This window comes from Pongo abelii, chromosome 11, assembly GCF_028885655.2.
Source record: "Pongo abelii isolate AG06213 chromosome 11, NHGRI_mPonAbe1-v2.0_pri, whole genome shotgun sequence".
Lineage (NCBI taxonomy): Eukaryota > Metazoa > Chordata > Mammalia > Primates > Hominidae > Pongo > Pongo abelii.
The window spans coordinates 113,056,301-113,077,663 of NC_071996.2; the positions used below are offsets into that span (position 1 = coordinate 113,056,301).

The following is a 21,363-nucleotide window of genomic DNA, read 5'->3' on the forward strand; positions in this document are numbered from 1 at the left end:
AATGTCTTCCCCTTATTTAATTTTAAGTTTTTTTCCAAGCCATTTCTTCACATCTTCTTAGAGCTACAATAAGGGCTAAATAAGAGGAGTCATAAAATACCCTATGAACTTGTAAAAATACTGTTGGTCAACACAGTATGAAGAAATTTATTACAAGGCTTTTGTTTGTTTTGTTTTGTTTTTCGATATCAAAGTCATCATTATATCAGAGTGAAAGCTCTTGAAGATCAGGACTCTGTCTTTATGTAATAGAATTTTGTAACTATAATTCAAATGTCTTTTGTGGAGTAATGAAAAGGTTTTGAGCTAGGTTGAGTAAATATTAATTTTTAAAAATTATGAGAAAATTACCACTTTGGGTTTGCAAAGTTGAGGCCTGTTGAGCCTTTTTATCTACTGTTCATTCACAAGCCAAACAAAGACATAGGAACTAATGAGGTTATTTTCAGATAACTGAGCAGACTATTTAAAAGTTACTTTCTTCGATGACTTGGTCCACTATTCCTTAGAATTTCTTAAAAATTTAAACAAGAAAGAATTTAATGTCAAAAAATTATAGTACACAAATTTGAAAAAGTTCATTAGCTGTTCATTTTCATGAATCAAAATGACTGTTGTACTCATGGTGTTTCTTCCAGCGCCCATTGAGAGACCATTTACAAATACTTAACAATGGGTCTAGTGACTAAACTCGTTAATGTCTATTCCACTAAAATGTTCTTTCCAAATTCTTCAGCATTATCTATTCACCCCAGAGCTTTTCAGTGTGGTTCTACTTTCTGTGCCATGTGACTCAGCTTGCGTAGGAAAATTGGTCTCTCCAACTTTTCTTTTAGAGTTTTGTGGAACTGTGCATTTTGACATAAACTGTTATTTCTTCCTTAATGTGTATTTAAATATACATATTGTTTATATTGGATATAAAGAATTTTAAAGAAATTATTGTTCAATGTAGGCAGAAATGATTAAAATTCTGATTATAATGTTCGCATACATTTTAACCAGAGTGCAAAGTTTTTAACAGATGAATCTTTGAAGAACATCATGTGTGCCAGAGAACTTTCAATCTTCGGGAATATCTGATGTAGTCATAGTTTGTTTTACTATAGGATATTTGAGGATTTTATAGAGGCTAAATAGTTTTCCTTAAAATGAATATTATGAAATAAAAGATACTTTCGAAAGAGAGAGAAAGTATTTTCATAATGCAAGAACAAAGGAGGGTTTAATTTTATGCCGTCCTGAGAGATGAGGGAAACCCAAAGGAGCAACTTAATCCCCTGCAAGGTTAAAGGGAAGTCAGTTGAGTGCCACTGTTCACTCCCCCTTCTCAAAAGCATTCTTTCTGATACAACTCAGATGGAGGAAGAGAGAAATGGTGTTGCAATCTAGGTTCATACCTAATGGATGCCTGAGGGGGTCTAGACAAATCCAAATTATTTGACTTCTAGTCACCCTCTACATCTCACCACGTTGAGCTGATGTGTGGGTCTTTTGATAAAGAGAGCAGTGTCAGAGAGAGTCAATTTAAAAAAAAAATCAAAATCTCATTGCTCAAGAAATTCAAGTTGACATTGGGATGAATGCCTCCAACTTACAAATTGTTTTACCAAAAATTGTATATTAAGAATGTATTTTCTTTCATTTTACATGTTTCTTAGTAAGAGAGTTTTTTTTATCTTGTCTGCAGGCATATCCTGCATTTTCTATTTCAATCCTTTCCTAGAACAACCCTGTTTTAGGGAAACAGGTGTTAATTTATTGAAAGAAACAATTAAATATATGCGGAGAGAGAGAGAGCACCATGGCAGATCACTTCAATTAAACCGTGGTGATAAAATCCAACTAAAGCCACACAAGGAATATCCAGAAAGAAATTACAATATTCTTCTCTATCATAGTGGAAGAATAGAAAGAATTAGTCAAAATTAAAATAAAGCAATTCTAATGAATTTTTTAATGTCATTAACCTATGCTTATACAACTCTTCATGCTATATGACCCTTATGTGAATGGAAAGCCAAATATTTGTGCAAATAAATCACCAATGTTTGCATAAAATTCATGAGACTAAAATCCTTTTTTGCAAGCTCCCACTGGAGGTATTGATTGCACCAAAACTTGAAGAATAATCTGTTACAGACTCAACTTGGAATGAGAGCACCCTAAGGAGAGATAATAACATAAAACACAGGGATGAACCTTAAATGTAAACACAGGCCTTAAAGTATAGAATGTAGCAGAGTCTGGCCAAAATGTAAAGTAACAGAGAAGTCTGAAGAATCAGAATTGCTGAGACCTCTGGCTGCCTCACTAAGAACTTTTGATGTATTTAATAAGAAATAGGGCGCTTGGGGGAATTTTGAATAGGGGAGAGCTATAGGAAGATGATCTGGTTGATTAATATAATATTTTTCACTTCTACTATGAAGTATGTAGAAAAAAAGATTGTCACACTCTTTCAAATTACACTACTTTGTATTAATAGTGCAACTAAAAATTTGACTTGAAATAGGCCAGGCACGGTGGCTCACGCCTGTAATCCCAGCACTTTGGTAGGCCGAGGCGGGCAGATCACGAGGTCAGGAGATCGAGAGCATCCTGGCTAACACGGTGAAACTTCATCTCTACTAAAAAATACAAAAAATTAGCCAGACATGGTGGTGAGCGCCTGTAGTCCCAGCTACTCAGGAAGCTGAGGCAGGAGAATGGCGTGAACCCGGGAGGCAGAGCTTGCAGTGAACCGATATCGCGCCACTGCCCTCCAGCCTTGGTGACAGAGCGAGACTCGGTCTCAAAAAAAAAAAAAAAAAAAAAAAATCTTGAAATAAATCGGCAGAGATTGAAATGTGATTTAGAGAAAATTTTGCGCAATTATTATTCAGATTTTTTCCTTCATATCATGAGCACAGAAAATTAGTTTTTTCTTTAAATAGTAGTTATTTTTTTCTAGACAATCTCTAAGATGTTAAAGTAATTTTCCCTTGACATAGGTTTTTAGGAAAACAAATGTTTTTCTAAAACTGAAAATCCCTTCCCAAAGAAGTAAATATTTATTTAGATTTATCCATAGAACCCAGAGTTAAAACTTCAACTCTTTGATTTTTATTTTAAACTGATCTGGAATATGGCCTTCTCCTTCACAGCAGCCACATATTTTTCTATTTTATGAAATGGCTTCTGAGGACTGCTGTTATTTGTGGAATGAACTCTAAGATGCTAATTATTTGTAATTGACCCTAGAGATCTTTGGTGTGAAATAATTTGTAATTTTGCTACAGCATAAATGTGAGTCACGCAGAATAGGCGAACATTCAGGTGCAAGTTATCAAGCTAGAGTGTAACTCTTCATGAGCACTAAGTGTCCACTATCCAAAGAGGTTTATGCTTTTTTCTACCCTACCATTAAGTGCGATGGAAAACAAAGGTCTAGAGAGGCCAGTTACATTTATTCTGTCATAATTCACCACATTTTAGATGAAAAAATTATAATATAAAGCTATTGCAATATGGAAATATGTAAAGAAAGTGCCAGTAATGCATGTGAAAGGATAGGATTGCTTCATATTACAAGTTGAGCAGACATAGGTGGAGAAAGTCTACCTGCAAGAGAGGCAAGCAGGTTTTTTTGATAGAATATCTGTGATTTTCTAGAAAATCTGGGTAAAATCAACAGAAGTCAGCTTTTAAGTTGTAGGACTTTAAGATTCTAAATAATCTCTTAATAATGCTGGCAATGTGATCATTTAGGATTGAATCATTTGTTTTGGAAATCATAAAAATGGTCAAACAGTTGATTAAATGTTAATGTCAAACAGATTTATGCAACTGATTTTAGAATTTCCATTTTTGTAACAAGTGAATCAGATTTCATGTTTGGCTTGTGATCACTTGGCAATGAGTCACCAGATTGGTACCCTAATGATCTCTAAGTTAAATTTTTTAAACATAGTATGAAATCCTGTATATTCTCAAGGATTAGTAAAATAGCTCACATCATGTCTGTGTCATTGCCAAAATAATTAGATACTTATTGAGAATCCTTTAAAGTATTATTATTAGAAACAATAAGTCAAAATTATTTGCTTTCTCCCATCCGAGTACTAATCAAGCCCGACCCTGCTTAAATTCCAAGATTAGATGGGAATGGGCACATTTATGGTAATATGACCGTAAATAAAATGATTTGCCTTCAGAAAATAATTTCTCTATGAGGTTTTACATATAATGGTCTTTGTTGGTTTAAAACTATCTCCGTCTTATGTGAAACATTTATAGTGCAACTACACTTATTGTTAGATACAGACTCTGTGAATATCTTCAAGCCTGTTTAAATTGCAACTTTTGTATGCCCTAAAAAGTAGCCCAATCATTCTGTCTTCTGAATTCAAATTTTGACAAGAGGCTCTCCCCGTGGGTTGCTGATGAGAGATATCAATGATATTTCCCTGCAAGGGACAAGCTATCTTGTCAATGTTAGGCATGCACTGTGAATTAAGCTTTGCCTAGTTAAAAATAGTCAAGATTCAATGTGTTTTCGAATTTTTTATTCTTTTCTGGAAATACCAAAAGATGTGGTAATATTCTTGCAGATGGCTGTGTATCTAGGGTAAATTTATTTAGAATTTTTTAATAAGAGGATAAAGTGTCCCCTAAAGCATTGAAAATGTTGTTTTTTTTTCTTTAGCTATTGTAGAGGTGGGGAAGAGAAGAGAGTAGAAGTAGCCAAAGTAAAACAAAATTAACAAATAACAATAACAACAATAACACAAATAAAGCTTTCTTTCCATGCTTACATTGCTTATGTGTCCTCCAAAAGATGCAAGGTTCAAAAGACATATGAAAGAAGTCATGAAAGTTGTAACATTTTACATTAAACCAGAGTAATGAATGTCCTTCCAGATCTGGATCTGCTGTTGTCTTCAAGATGAGTGTTTGACTTCCCAAAAATAGAAATAAAACACCTAACCTCAAATCTGCTGGCCTCAATCAAGGCCTGACCTATGTCTGTATGACCTAGTTACAAGTCAGCTAACCAATGGGCAAGGGTTTTCTTGCCTCTAAAAATGGAAATAATGCTTCCATATGATCATCCATGGAAAATGGCTGCTCTTGAGCAGTTGCCAGAAAGGGGCCTTCAGGAGGTCACTGAACCAAACCTGCAAGGGAATTGTGAAACCCAAAGTTACTTTGTTGACCCTCCTGGGAAACCGGGAGTTCTTACCCTAGGTGAATGAGAACTCTGATGTAGAGCATTCACCATGTGTGAGCCCCATTTGTGCTGTGTGGACCAACAGAACAGTCAAGTGTACGAGGTGATTTATAATTGTGATGGCTGACTCTGATGGGGCGAGGGAATGGCATATCCTCTAGGGTCCTGTGCTGAACAAGATTTAGTATTAATCACTGTTGAACCTTACGTAGAGTGAGCCTGAGTCCCAGTGTTGCTGACAACATTGGTAGCCTCCCCATCACAGATGACTCAAGTTTTATTTTTCAATCCGTACAACTGTTTCCAGATCATACCTAGGTACAGTGGGATTTCTAAGCCTCTCTCACATTTGACCCTTGTGGGTGCAGAAGAATAGGGGCTCAGATTTACATCATAGAACTGTTCTTCAGTTCCAGTGTTAGATTTTCTCTTAAATGAATGTGTAGGTGGAAGGGAATCTAAAGCCTCTTTGATGCTACCCATTCTGGTTCCCTTTATCCAGCATCTTGATAGAAAAATGCACAGTGAAGTTACCTCCAATTCCTTTTAGGTTAGGATTTTAAACAAGAAGATCGATTTTAGCAAAGTTCAGTCCAGATGTGGTTCCAAGGATAACATCAAACATTCGGCTGGGGGCGGAAATGTAAGTAGAAGCGCCTTTTAGAAAGCTGTCCTGATTGCGTGGAGCCACTTGCACAGCCAGCACCCTGCCTTCTTTCCCACCTCTTTCCAACACACTGCTCCTTTCTCACTGCTGTTCCACATGCCTCCCTGGTATGATAGCTTGTAGCCTTGCATTTTCAGTGATGGACTTCCCATCCTTCCCTGTAAGATCATCAGGGAATTTCTTGCTATGATTTGGGAAAGAAAACCTTGATGGAATGCACCATGGTTTTCTGGAGAATGGCAAAACCACTTCACTTGCCAACTTTGTTGCTGGCCTTCTTGTCTTCAATGTGTTTTCTCACGTTGTTTCTACTCCACTGCAAAAGTCAGCTGGGCACATAATTTTCTAGCTCCATTTAAATTACCCATGAGGCAAAGACTGATACACTTGTAAATGCCCAAAGTATGTAATGTCAATCTTCAGTGGTTCATTATTCATGAAAGGATATCATTTAGAATAATATAAAACTGGTGGAGCATGGTTCATCTATAATTCAAAGTGAAAGGATTCAAGTCCAGTGTACACTTTAGCTTGATGGTATTTTTTTTCCTGTCTCTTTCATTTAGTGTAAATAATGTCCTGTGAGAGGAAGGGAAAGATGATTCCATGTTTTTTAAGTGTGATTGAGGCAGAGTTGAAATGGTCAGACAATCTCAAGCTAAAGGAAGCATGGTTCTTTATAAAACAAGAATAGTTTTTCAAAGGTGATCAGGCTAACTGTATTCTACAGATCCTGTCTCTTTAAACTTCAGTTTCTGATCATCCATGACTCAAGTAATTTACAGGGTGTCGAGTCTAGAATCTCACCTGTCTAGTAACTCTTTGGCTATTTGCTTCCCAACTGGGAAGAAGTAGAATCAGCAGTGGAGAGAGAGAGAGAGAGAGAGAGAAGCAATTGCCTTCTACAAGCAGATGTTGCCTGATAATCAAAGTAGCTTCACTGAGAATAAAACTGTCATTGTCATTGAAGGTTCATAGCAATGTTTGCTGGCCCCCTTCAGGTATGCTAGGCTAAGCCTCAGGGTTAATCTTTACATTTATGTGGTCACCACTCTTCCTTATTCCCCAGACTGTAAGTATACACCATGTGGTACTCTCATAAAAGGAGCCCCAGTCCTGGTAATTACCTTGAGGGTATCAGAGGATGGACCCAGCTATCCTTTACACAAATGCTGCTGGACAAAACACCTAAGTGGAAAAGGATAAACTAGGATAATTAAAGATCTTAAAGTAAGTAGAGGAGCTTTATCTCCCAAAACAATAGCCTTAAATTTTCCTCTAGGAAAGAATCCCTTGTTTAAATATGCAGACATCCTGGCCCTGTCCTCATGATATCTGATTCAGTAATTCCCAAGTACTCTCGTGCAGATGACAATGGACCAAACTTGGAAAAGCACTGCTTCCAATATTGGGAGAGGAAATATTTTCAGTAAAACACACAGAAGAAAAAACATGTTACTATCATTTTATAATTTGGTATGAAAGAAAAATTTCATCTAGCTAGGATATGACCATGTAATAACAATTTAGGAAAGCACATTCAGAACTTCTTGTATCTTAAAACAACGTTGGTCTTCTTGTAACTATGAGCAACATTGGTCACTTTTATGTAAAAATCACTTTATAAAGAATAATGCAGCTCTTCCCTTGGCTCTTTGCTTATGGAAAGGTTAAACACAGTGTTGCTTAGTTCTCTGAGTGGAAGCTTGCCTTATTAATATGCTTCTATCCTCCTGTGTCATAATCTGCTTTCAACTAATAAAATCTTCTATTCTAGGGTTTTCTTTCACTTGGGTTCTTCTTTCCAATCCAAACATGTGGGAAAATATATGGAAAATTATGTCTTCCTCTGTTTGTGTGTGTACTTCAGTTTGGGTTTCTAGCTATGTTGTTGCATGTTGTGACTTTGGGTATGTTTCTAGATCTTATGTATGAGCTTGGGTTTTTGTCCATGTTTGAACTATTTTAAGCATGTTTTATGTGGTTCACATAGGTACAAATTGTTACCAAGAAAATAGACCTAAGCCATGTGACATCCAAATGTGGCTCTCTGAAGAACATCCGCCACAGGCCAGGTAAATAAATAATTTTTAGTAGTTTGAGAAATATTTAACTGGAATCAAGAAATGGATGAGAAAATTTTTTGTTGTTGTTGTTGCAAAATACCTAATTGGAAGGATGTTTTAAAATACGGATACTTCACATTTTTATTAATAGAAACTAAAATTGAAAATTTCAAGGCATCTTCATTGGGGAAAAGTGAACCCAATTACAATGAAGAGGACACATTTTAATTAAAAATTAAAAGGTACATAAGATGCATTTATCTTTATGTACTCAACACGCTTATTGGAGCTCCTTTGAAATATGTAGTCTATAAAATACATCAAATCATGCATTCATATATAATAACATTGAATGGGGGTAACATTTCCAAAGTTTTTTTTCCTAAAATTGGCTTTCTACATTATGTAAAATAAGTATTGTGCTTTGCAAAGCTGAAGAAGTGTATTTATCTGGTGAATTTCTCAGATTCTTTATTAGGTCAGTAAACACCGTGAATACCCAGCAGAAAGAATGTTTCCTCAATTTATTTGACCATGAACCCCTTTTGGTTTTTCAAAATATCTCATATGACTAGTGCTCTAAAGTGGAATTTATATTCATAGTTACTGGGAGATTTTCTCCCTTTAAAGTGTGAATCTAACATTATGAGTCACTTTTTCTGAATATCATGTGTTACATGTTTTTGTTAAATTCTGCCTCCATAGAGTGGGCATGTTGGCTCATGCCTGTAATCTCAGCACTTTGGGAATCCAAGGCAGGAGGATTGCTTAAGGCCAGGAGTTTGAGACAGACTCGGCAACACAGGGAAACCCCTGTCTCAATAAAAAATTAAAAAATAAAAATAAGCCAGATATGGTGGTATATGCTTGTAGTCCTAGCTACTTTGGAGGCTGAGGCAAGAGGATCACTTAGTTTCAGGAGTTAGAGGCTGCAGCAAGCTATGATCACACCACTGCACTCCAGCCTGGGCAACAGAGCAAGACCCTGTTGCAAAGAAAAAAACTCTGTCTCCATAGATATGTAATAAAAGATGACTGTCAAATTTGTAATTTTCTTGAGAATATTTTGACACAATTCATTTATCCCTTTGAGAACAAAAGGAAAGCAAGTGGTTTTAACTGTCTGTGTTTGGCATCTTTACATGAAAACAAAGTAATAGGTTTTTTTCCATGAAACAAGGTATAATAACAATTGAGCTGTTAGCTGACAATTATTCTGCTAGTCAGGAGAAAATTATTAATAAATTATTGGTTGAAAAGCAAAGATAGGTAGAATAAATTTCAAAATGGATAAATGCATTGAAAACATCTGGAAATCAGGATTCATTTTGTCAGTGAGTATTCATTATAAAGCAAGTCAAAGAGTTACAAACTACATTTATGAAGTCTTCACTTCCAGTTTCAGAACTGTTGCCATGGAATTAGCTTCTCTGTTATTCATGAGGCAGAAGGAAGGTTGTCCCATACTTCATATCTTTGAAATTCGCCTGTCCACAGCTGAAGTCTACAAACACTGAATTGACTTTGTACTGCTGTGTCAACAGCATGGCTGGAATACTTGGCAACACTGCCTATTTTCTTTCAGAATACAAAAGAAAATGCCGGACTCTTTAATTCTAGACAGTAAGGATATAGTTAGTCAAACTCACCTGTGATCTAGATGTACGGAAAAATTTTATATAGATAAGGAACTATTCTGTGTATGATTTGTTGGTCATAAAAGGCTGTTGTCATGGACTCCCACCTATTTCTAAATCTAGCTCTTGCTTCTATTATAACTGAATCAAATGACTAAATTCATAAAGAAATGTAAGCATAATAATCCTTGACAGCAGCAACCTTTTCACAAAGTTACTTTGGAATGTGGAATATCTAAAGAGAAAATAAAGAAAATAAACATCTGGAGGCACACGCTGAAATATCTGTTCTTCTCAACTTCATTTATAAAGCTTGACAAAGATAATAGTCTTTCACAATTACTGCTCCTGATGGGTGCCAGAATTCTTCGAAAATCAAAGGCATGGATCTCTGAGTTTAAGATATCTGGATTCTCTAACAGTTACATAAGAATTTCTAGAGGGACTTCATCAGAAATAGACTTCTTAAGCTTCCTTTTCTGAATATGTTTTGGGTCAATAATACATTATTATTTTTCCCTCTCAGAAGACAGTTCATAGTGAGAGTCCATCTCTACAAAAAAAAATGAAAATAAAAATAAGCTGAGTGTGGTAGTGCACACCTGTAGTCCTAGCTACTCAGAGAGCTGAGGAGGGAGGATCACCTGGGCCCAGGAAGACAAGGTTGCAGTGAGCTATGATCATGTCACTTCACTCCATCCTGGGCAACAGAGCAGACCTTGTCTCCAAAAATAAAAAAGGACATTTTAGCAAAAATTTAACAAGATTATATTGACACAACATATAATCAGAAAAGTAAATGATTTCTATCAGAGGCTACCACAAATACAAAAATAAGATCACAAAGAAGTTGTTCTTATCTAGTTGAAAGTCCAATATCCTCTAACCTCTAACCAAGATAAGTCTGTTTTTATGAATCATTGCAAATCATGTTCATCTCATCACAATCAATAAGTGAGACCCATATGGCCAGGTAAAATGTGGGAAGAATAACACTCTATAAAATTAGGCATAGTTTCAGGGAAGGATAACTACATCTCTAAGCATGAGTTAAATAACATCATACAGTTGCGCACATGTACCATAAAACCTAAAGTATAATAATAATAATAATAATAATAAAAGAAAAAAAATAAATAAATAAATACAGGGGAAAAAAAATAAAAATAAAAAATAAAAACAAAAAAAAACAAAAAACAAAAAAACAAAAAAAAAAAAAAAAAAGAAGAACGAATGGATGTTTCTCCAAAATGTAATCTAATTATGTAATATAATTTCAAGAGGCCCCTGGCCAGGCAGTTGGGTATTAACATAGATGTCTAGATATTGCATGAAAAAAATACCTCATGGCTGAAGAGACCTGTGAAGCCTTAACAACCCTTCCTCTTTCGTCTACAGAGATACATGAGCAACAAGAATCCAAAATTGCAAAATCTCTTTCATATTTCCATACGGTCCATCAGGCATTTTTTCAAAATCAAACTCCCAAGCAAGATGCACTTTATGTACTCAACATGTTTATTGGAGCAGCTTTGAAATATGTAGTCTGTAAGATACATCACAATCAACAAGTGAGACCTACGTTACCGCTGGCTTTCCAGAAGAACGCATGTGCTCAAAACCAAGTTGCTGCTAAAGTGAAAGCAAATCTCTTAGGTGGAGATGAGCAAATAAGGAGTCCAATTTCACTTTTTATCTAGATCAAACACATCAGCAGACACTCAGAAATGGTCAAGGACAGGCTCAAGGACAACGAATAACTTACCCAGTATAGAAGAACTTTCCATATTTGAGAGCTTGAGAAAGACATGTAGAGATGGGGAAGACTACACTGAAGAGTGCAGCATGGCACTGTTATAATCAGCAGATCAGAGTTCTAGACTGGTTAGCATTAGGGAAAATGGCATGGTCAAAACTCTGTCTCAATATTATCAGATCAAGGTCAGCGTCAAATTGGTCCTATGGCATCCGTACAAGAAAGAGATGATGATCTGTCACTCCATATATGAAATGGGAGGCTTTTAAAGCATACTGGTCATAAACAACTTAGCTCCTGACTCATTTCATCAGTGAAGCTTTCAATGTTGAACATTTATAAATGAATATATTGCCCACATGTGCACCACTTCCAGCCTAAATCTTCTTTGGATAAGTAACCTGTTACCTGGAATATAAAGAAGAGTTTCATTTAAATTTAATTTGGTCCCTTAGAAATAAGAGACTAAATGTTCCAACTTTTAGAAAGGATTCAAATAAGATATTTTCATTTTGCTAATTTTTAGAGTTCTTGTTATACCAAAAAGAAAAGCTCCTCTGATTTCTTAGGTTAGACATGGGTAAAGGAGAAAGGTATTAATATGTGAAGCAATCCATATAATGGTATAAGAAGGGTGTTATGGTTTGGATCATATGAGGAAATGATATGGGCTAGAAATTCTAAAAGAATCCTTTTACATATATGGTTGGAGGGATGGTAAAGTTAATAAATTTGTGGTTTGCAATAGTCTGTCTACTGCAGTCATTTTTGGGAAATAGTTACCACAAATGCAAGATATAGTTATATCAAGGTATTTCTTCCCTCATAGGTGGTGGACGTGTGAAAATTGAAAGTGTAAAACTAGATTTCAAAGAAAAGGCCCAAGCTAAAGTCGGTTCTCTTGATAATGCTCATCATGTACCTGGAGGTGGTAATGTCAAGGTAAGAAACAAGGTTATGAGCCAATCTTGTCTTTTTTAAAAAAATTCTTCTGAAATACTCTTCATCAAAATAGGTCCCAGATTGTAGACCTGGACAAATAAGAAGTGGGGATAACAGAGGTGAATAGAAGTCATTAATGTCAGCCCTGGGAGATGGAGAAAGAGGTAGGGACCAGTTAAGATGCATGAGTTAACAAGGACTGATGCTTGTCTTAAACAGATTGACAGCCAAAAGTTGAACTTCAGAGAGCATGCTAAAGCCCGTGTGGACCATGGGGCTGAGATCATTACACAGTCCCCAGGCAGATCCAGCGTGGCATCACCCCGACGACTCAGCAATGTCTCTTCGTCTGGAAGCATCAACCTGCTCGAATCTCCTCAGCTTGCCACTTTGGCTGAGGATGTCACTGCTGCACTCGCTAAGCAGGGCTTGTGAATATTTCTCATTTAGCATTGAAATAATATTTAGGCATGAGCTCTTGGCAGGAGTGGGCTCTGAGCAGGTGTTATATTCATTCTTTATAAACCATAAAATAAATAATCTCATCCCCAAACTGTAGTAATTGTTACAATTTTATATTTAAAAAATGAATAGTACATGCAGAAATTGACCTGATTTCCATTTGCAACAGGAAGACACTGGCTTTACATGGGTTCAATTGGACAATTATTTTTGCTCTGCTCTGTTTTGCATGGAGTATTATTATTTTAAAAATTGCATTTTTACCTTTCATGTGCCTGAAGGCTATCCACTACATTCTGAAGGCCTTGTTAAAATCCAAGCTGCTCATTTCACTATTCTGTTTCTGAGTGAGAAGATAAAAACTGCCCATTGTAACTTATTTCAGGTTAAATTAAACCAAGGAGTCTGATTGTAGGAAGGGAAGAGCATGTAAGAAATAAGTTTTTTTAAAGTGTTATTTTGTATAAATGGGAAGAAAGATTCAATTAAGTTATTAACATTTGGGACCTGGATAATTATATCAGAGTATGTCAATCCAATAAATTATTTAACTAATTAAAAAATAGTTGCAAAGCATTTGAGCTGTGGTTGAGGAAGTGGTGTAAAAGTGCATCCCTTAGGAATGATGCACTTTCATTAGGATGGACTCATGTCTGATTAGAATGTCAGTTGATCAGCTAGATTTGTGTCCACACTACCAGTTTCACACCCCCTTTCCATCTGTTTGATACAGTATTATAGATATAAATATATATATATTTCTCTGTGGCCATTTGTGATACTTCCTCATATACTTGAATATTATACTTCTTTATTCACAGTATCTGTGTCTCCTGCACCCTTTGGTGTTGCAATTTTAGGTATGTGAAAGTAGATGTTAGCAGGGTTCTCTCCCTATTTAAAAAAATACATTAAAAAAGACAAAAAATTTTAGCATGAAGTTGCTTTCTGTAACAACTCAAAGCCGTAACCCTGTTTTAGTGCCAGATACAAGTCTCTCCCGTGATGCTAGAAAAAAAATTATTTTTCTTTGCTTTCACCAACATGGAGTTTGTGGGGGTGGGTCCAGTTATACATGAAAGGGTTTACAGATTGTTGGTTTAAGATTATGGATTTATCTCATTTTTAATCACAGGATAGTTTGGGGTTTATTCCTATTATTATTCACGAAACCGACTTAAGATTTTTTCTTTATTTTTCTTTTTTTTTCCATTTGCTAAAGTTGAAAGTTGAAACTAACTATAATAGTTTGAAACATGTTTTCTCATTTTTCCAAATAGTATCTGTTTATTAAATTCTCTAATAGAAGATGTTTGTCTTTCTTACCCAAAGTAAAGATCCCCTGATCAGAAAGAAAAAATACAATACTTTGGGAAGCTATAGCTATAAAACACTTGAGACACAGATATCTAAATCAGTTTTTTTCCAAGACTCCAACATTGCACTCTGTAAAGTAACACAGTGTGATCTAGTATTATTTATCAGTAGATAATACTGTTCTGACTATATATACAGTCTAGAACTCACAAATCAATTAATTCCTCTCACAAATCATTCATCTTAGACTTACAAATAAGGAATGAAATAGTCAATGGCCTGATTAAGGCAAAGAGCTACCAGGCTAGATGGACACTTTTTAGAATTTTATCTGTTCTTTTTCTTGCTCAGGGCTGGTAGGTTGGATCTGAACCATTAAAATCAAATGGTCCACTAGGCGTATGATCTTTTTGAGCCAAATCAGTTCCTGAATATAAAGGAGGAAATGAGGAGGATGGACTGAGGCAATGGGGGAGTATAGGAACATCCAAGAGAAAAGCCAAGGGATGCAAAGGCAGAGACACAGGTGCTATTTGGTGACCCAGTGGATATGGCAACCGGTGTAACTGCCGTACAAGAAACCCTAGGAGCAAACCGACACCACTCATTCTCAGCTAAGAGATTTTACACAGGCAAACATGTCTTAAACCATTTATAAATCAGTTATTTTATATGACAGTCAAAACCTTAGAAACGTTAGGATCATTATATCTATTTTCTGCTTATTAATTGCTGTGAGGTTTGATTTGACCAATCTGGGCAATTTATTCATCAGCTTCCCTTGAAGTGCACCAGAAAATAGAAGAAAGGTGTGTGGAGACTTAGGGTATTTTATTACATGTTTTGATAGTCTTAAATAGTGATTAAATTTCTCTAGAAAGAGTTAACAGCTCATTAGAAAAGTTTTAACCTGTGAAATAAGTATTTTTCTCAACATTCTTTAAAGTTTTTATATAAGTTAACACTAGGTAAACATTCTACATACTAAAAGTCAGTTTATTACAAATACATGTCAAAAATAAAGATTATACAAGGCACCAAACTACTAGATTTGTCATTAAAACAAATGTTTATTTCTAATCACAACAAAATTATAATGAATAAATGTTCTTGCTTTGTATGGAAATACAATTCTTTATTAAAGTTAACAGAAAGGAACTGATCATTTGTACCAGTAAAAGAGAGAAACACACAGGTTAAATGTCTTCTTGTGGGGTTAAGGGGTAGAACCTATCTTGCCTTCACTCTCAAGATAACGACTCAAATTAAGCTTTTTGAGCACCACTCTTGTGGGGACACACATACGCTGATCTAGGAATGAAATCTTCGTGGTATCAATTCTAGATCTACTATGCCAGTTTCTCTCTGGCTTTAGCCTTTGAGAACCTGTATAAGAATACGTAAGTAATCCAGAGCTGTCAAGAGTTAAAAGGCCAACTTCTCCAGTGAACTCACCCTCTGGGTCACTTGCAACCAGAAATTGGATACCTCATAACGATGCAGGAAAGACCCGAGTTCATGATGAGTTTCAAAGGCCACGTTCATTTAGGAACCAACTCTCTCTGGATTCACCTGCTGAGTTCCAGCAGCGTGATGGGCTGACATCCCACCTATAAGTATGACACCTGTGTAACACCAGCTAGGTATGGCTGAAGAAGGCTGAAGAGAGAATGCCATTAAATGGAAGAATGTACTGATTGTAGTAACCTTCTCCACACACACACACACACACACACACACACACACCCCTACAGTAATACAGCAAGCGTTGAATAATCAGCCAATATATAACATTACATCAGTATTTTATTAAAGAAATAATCTGAATATGGTTGATTTTGACATAGCTGCAATTACAGGTTTCTTCTATTTTTCAAGCCACAATAAGGAAAATAAACTACTCATGGTCTAAATACCAGAGATAAAGTACATTCATGGCTTGGTAAGGAAATTTTAAGCATTCCTTCAAAGATTGACGTGCTAAAATAAGCATTGATGTTTTGAGTTTTTTTTACACCTAGGATTTTTAGCTTGGGTGTGTAGGTGAAGGCCAAGACCCTCTGCAGGAAAAAGCTTATTTTCAAACTCAGAAAATAAAATGTCAGTCATAAAAATCTACTTCAACTTTAGCAAAAAGAAAAAAAAATCAACAAAAAGTATACTCTGTATGCTGGGATTCCGAGGTTCCAACACACTGTTACAAATCTGTGGGGGGTTTCTTCTGATAATTCTAGAGCCTGTTACCATAGAAAGGCATTTCTTCAATGGCTGGTTGTAGTTAGTTCATGTTTTTCAATCAAATTTGCAAATGTATTTGTTGCTGTATAGTGATTGTTTTGCAAAATAAAATTGCTTGTCACCTAACTGCTAGTTTTGGTTTCAGACTGTTTAATTGCTTCTCCTCTGAAAAAAAATTATATATATACATATATATACATATATATATAGTGATATAGTGCGTGTGTGTGTGCGTGTGTGTAATACAACCAAAGAAAAATTGTGAAAACAAGGCTATTATTATGGTTGAGTTTCTATTATGTGTCAGGCTCTATACTAAATGATTTTATATTAGCTCAATTAATAAGGAAATTTATTTTTATCACTACTGTATTAGCAGGATGCTATCTTTCGCAAGTGACAAAAATTCTAATTAAACGGGCTTAAACGTAAAGGTGAATTTGTAGGCTCAAGTAACTGACTACTCAGGTGTATCTGCCTCAGGCATGGCTGGATCCAGGCCCTCAAACGATGTCATCAGGAATCTTCCCTTTTCCAACTTTTAGTTTTGCGTCCTCTGTGTGGGCTTCCTTTTCAGGCAGGCACCCCTTCCATGATGGGCACCAGAAGCTCCAGATTTCACAGCCTATCAAAGAAAGCCCCTTTCCAGTAGCTCAAATCCAGGGTCTGAAAATCACTGAACGATTAATACTTGGATCTCCTGCCTACTTATGCTAATTGACCAGGATTGGCTCACATACCCAACTCTATCACAGGTGGTTGGAGTAGAAGGAGAATAAGGGGAGAAGTGGCTTTATTCTCCTCCATACTACCTGAGCTAATCATGGAGAGGAAACATTTCCTCCAAAGTTAATTCAGGCTACTCCTGCCAGAAGAGAGGAATTGATACTGTACAGGCCACAAAAACAAATATGTGGTATAGCTGCACCCCTGCTCATCTTTTAGCTCCTTACAGCTCAGATTATGCTCAGGCTTCACCAGGGAGCTTGATAGAAATACAAATTTCTGGACTCCACCCCAGACTGACTAACTAACATTCCTCCAGGTGATTCATCTGCACTCAGAAATTTGAGAAACACTCAGCTCATTCAGTCCCTGCTAATGTGTTTAAGGAGAAAGAGCTCCATTGCAAGTCTCTAATGGATAAAAATTATCCCAAAGACTGTTTGAGACAGCATCCCTACCTCTGATGTCAAACTAGGAACCAAGACATAGAAAGCTGTGACTAGTAAAAGAAATACTTCTGTCTGTATTAGAGGTTTTCCAGCCCTCAGACTATTTTAACTTGGGTAAAACCAACTTCTCTTATTAATGGCATCACTTCTTATTCACTCTCCCTTTGCTAATAATGCAGATTTTGTAGAACCTAGCAAGAATTATTAGTGTATCTCTAATAATTCCTTAAAATCAGCACACGTTGTCCTTCAGAGTCTTCAAACCACGAGGATTAAATTTGTCCAGTAGCATGAATCACCATAAAATTGTTGGTTTTCTTTTTTATTTGTTAACAAGGCAAGGAAAGGTTTATTTGCCTTGACGAGAGACAAATAACCATAAATAATGGAGGATGACAGGATAACATTTAGTGTAACTTACAGAAAGATAAATGTTCCTCTTCTTGTTTATGATGTGGCACTTGCTTGTAGACCTGAGACTTCAAGAATTTAGGGCTAGAAAATTGTCAAAAGCATACAGTCTAGCAACCTAAAATTGTTTCAAAATATTAAGCCCTTCACTAGACTTTCTTGAGCATGACGAAGCAGCATCATAGACACACTCTTTAAAGCCCCTTTTTCCACCTCTCATGCCTTTCCCTCACAAATATGCCTCACCTGTTTCCACTTCTACTCCCTTAAATTCTGAGACAATCTCTGTCCTAGGCCTCAGTTGAGGTAATAAACCTGTGGCCTCCAGATAGGCTTTATTTGGCCTGCAAAGTGTTTTCAAATTTCAGAAACTTCACACGCACACACACACATCCCAGATTTGGATCTTTGCTCTTGGTGACCATTGACCAGAGCTGTCCATAGGTACCTCTGAGATGGGGTTTCTTCCCTTGACTTGGCCACCATGCCCAGCTAGGCTTATTATTTTCTCCCACCCCTCTTCTTTCACTCATTACGATAAGCATTAAACTACAGATTTAGAGTTTGTAACCCTTGACCTAGGCACACTTGTCTTTCTTGCCAATATTTTCCTCATCCTATGAAACAAAAGCCCAAAATCCTAGAGCCCCTAATCCTAGAGCCAGGGAGTTAGGGAGGTTAGACTAGAATCCTCAGGGTGACGGAGAACTGGGAACACCAATATTTACAGCTTTTGTCCTGTCTCAAAACAAAACAAACAAACAAAAAAAGCAGGGGGAAAAAGACCTTTAAGAAGCACATTTATTTCATAGTAGCAACTGTTAACGTCCATGATAAACATATTTAAGTTTCTGCACATCCCTTATATTTATTCCTAAATCAAGGAAAAAAAACTGCAGTGGAGTTTGTTTCCTTGTCGTGCCATCTATGATAAAGATCTCATTGTCAAGTGAGAAATGACAAAAACTATTGTCTTACGCTGTAGGACTGAACATATAGGATACTTGCCTATTCCTTTTAGGAACAAAGAAAGGCATAGCTAGGAAACGCTCTAGCCTAGACAAGCCAATGTTCTTGAACCCAAGGCTGATCTTCAGGCAATATACACGTTATTTAATTGAATAAGTTGTTACAAGATTGAAAGACTTGCTGCCCAAGCCTCTTCCCCCTTACCAATGCCCACATTGGCAACCCAAACCTATTCTTCTGTGCTCCACAGATGTCCTCTGATTCCAGCATATAGAAAGGGACAGCAGAAGGCCGTCAAAATCCTGCTCCACTCCCCTCAAAAGTCCTGGCTTCAAGGCATCACCAGTGGCTACTGTCCCCCAAAGCCTCCTGAGAACTAGCTTGTGCCTTACAAACTGTTGCAAGAAGCCCAGATGGGCAGCACAGGAGGTCTACACTGGCACCTAGCAGCCTGCTTTCCTGCCAGACAACCCGCCACAGCTCTTATTTGCCTACCCCATCCCTGCATTACACACCCCCAACCAAGTCAGAAGGGGATTGGAACACCCCAGAGGAGATAGTGCCTTTAGTGACATGCTGGTAGGTAAATACCTGGTGCACATATAATTATACCTTGACTATGGTGACCTGTTGTCAGTCTCTAATCCCCTAAGAATCTCTCTCATGTAGTTGCTTATGAAAACTAGTCACCACAGGGCTTGAATTCTTAGCATAGTGTAAAAGATGGACAACAGGAACTAAGCGGGTAATACAGGTTCCTGAGGCCACAAACAGAAGGATGTTGTCATAGATAGGCTAGCCTATGGGATGATTTGGGCTAAGAGATGCCTAAGGTAAGGAGTTTTTATGGTCCATGTTAATAGTCACCTCCATTTTAAACCCACCCAAAGCCCAACTGATGTGGGTATTAACACTTTTAATTTTATTCTTATTTAGTGATTGTGCCAGGCATCCTTAAAAACATATATTAACTCCTCATAGTACTGTATTTGTCAGCAATCACCATTTTACAGATGAGAAAACTGGGGCTTAGGTCATTTAAAACTTAATGGCAGAGCTAGAATTTTAACCCAAGCAGCCCAAAAATAGATGTTTCATGTAGTGGATTAGGTTTAACCTAATTAAATATTCTAATAAACCATTTTTATGACAGTTAATAATGACATCAAATACAAGGTATATAATACCTTATTATATCTCAGTATTACAAGGGCTAGAAAAATGTTTATATATTTGCTATTCAGCAAAGGATAAACAGGTTTATGAATAAAAAATATCGTTTACCTTAAGAGAAATGCTTTTTTTCAAATAAATAAATACAAGTCATCCAATGACAATCAATTTGAAGTCATTGGAAGTATTTTATGCTGTTCTCTGCATCGTCATGGCTTGTACAAGAAAATATCTAGCAAGTGACATCTATGTCAAGCAAAGATCAACCAAAAATTTCTAAAATTCTACAATTTATTTGGAAATTTCTAGGAAAATTGTCTAAGCTATTTTTACTACAACACACATCACTCAATAAGCAGTCTTATAATTCATACTATTTAGAGAATAAAAGCAAGTTTTCTACTATATGTGTTAACTTATAATAGTGTACCAGCCACTAAATATTTTAACATCACCCTTGCTTCCAACCTCATTATAAGCATGACATGTCACTTAGATTTTCCTTATGAAAACAAGGATCTGCAGTTCACAGCATAAAATATGAGAATACCCGATTAAGCCTTATATGTGGAATGCACACGTCAGACAGTCTTGTTGAATTTTGGTAATATTAGTAAACAAAAATATGCTGATATTCATTAGCATCAGAAAACTAAGACACAAGCCAAGGGGACTTCTCAGCCATTTTTCTGCTCCAAAAGCACAAAAAGCAGAAAGCACTCATTATGTGAATACCAGAGTACCAATATTTCATCTTTTCCTGTGTAATGAGAATGTTGAACAAGCATGACTCATATGAATTTTGATCAAAACACGAATTTATTTTTGTCTCTCACAGTTCCTTTAAACATCCTACTGAATGGTGAAAGAAATTTTCCCCTGCCTCAAGCTGAAGACTTGGTCAAACCTATGGCTTTTTAGTCACTCTCAGATCAAAAAATTATTTTGGTTATAAAAAGAAGTCTCGATTATAAAGAGTCTCATTTCAGACATTAAAATGTCCAATGCATGAAATAATGAAAACGCTGAACGGATGGTATAAGATCTATACCATGGATTTGCCTTCAGGCTACAAGCCTGCATTGTGATTGGGGCATAGTTATCTGTTTCCTTCTGTATGGACTCACTTTTTTCCCCTCCTGACAGGTGCTGGGTTTACTCCCTTCAGAGATAAAACTTGGGGAGTAAGAAAAAGTTAGGAGAGGTCTTACTTGATTGGGGGTGGTGCACTCCATGACTGTGGTGGCTGAAGCAGATCTTTTCTCTTTTTCAGTGGGCATCCAGTGTTACACCTTCAGCCTCTTTCTACTGAGGCATCTAGCCCATCTAGGCAGTCCT

At 36.5% G+C, this 21,363-nt stretch overlaps 1 protein-coding gene across 50 annotated transcripts in view; it reads left to right on the forward strand.

Moving 5' to 3' along the window:
- The window catches only part of MAP2 (microtubule associated protein 2), a 308,386-nt gene extending 291,963 nt beyond the window's left edge, over positions 1-16,423 (forward strand). For 31 of the 50 annotated variants that reach the window (XM_024243393.3, XM_054549726.2, XM_063713018.1 and 28 more), the window contains 4 exons: positions 5,763-5,855; positions 7,873-7,954; positions 12,168-12,280; positions 12,500-16,423. In XM_024243393.3, coding sequence (XP_024099161.1) covers positions 5,763-5,855; positions 7,873-7,954; positions 12,168-12,280; positions 12,500-12,715 — 504 coding nt within the window. In that variant the 3' untranslated portion in view covers positions 12,716-16,423. The remainder of the gene's footprint in view (positions 1-5,762; positions 5,856-7,872; positions 7,955-12,167; positions 12,281-12,499) is intronic. The other 19 variants (XM_054549740.2, XM_054549742.2, XM_054549749.2 and 16 more) reach the window with 1 other exon arrangement.
- The last annotated feature ends 4,940 nt before the right edge of the window (positions 16,424-21,363 follow it).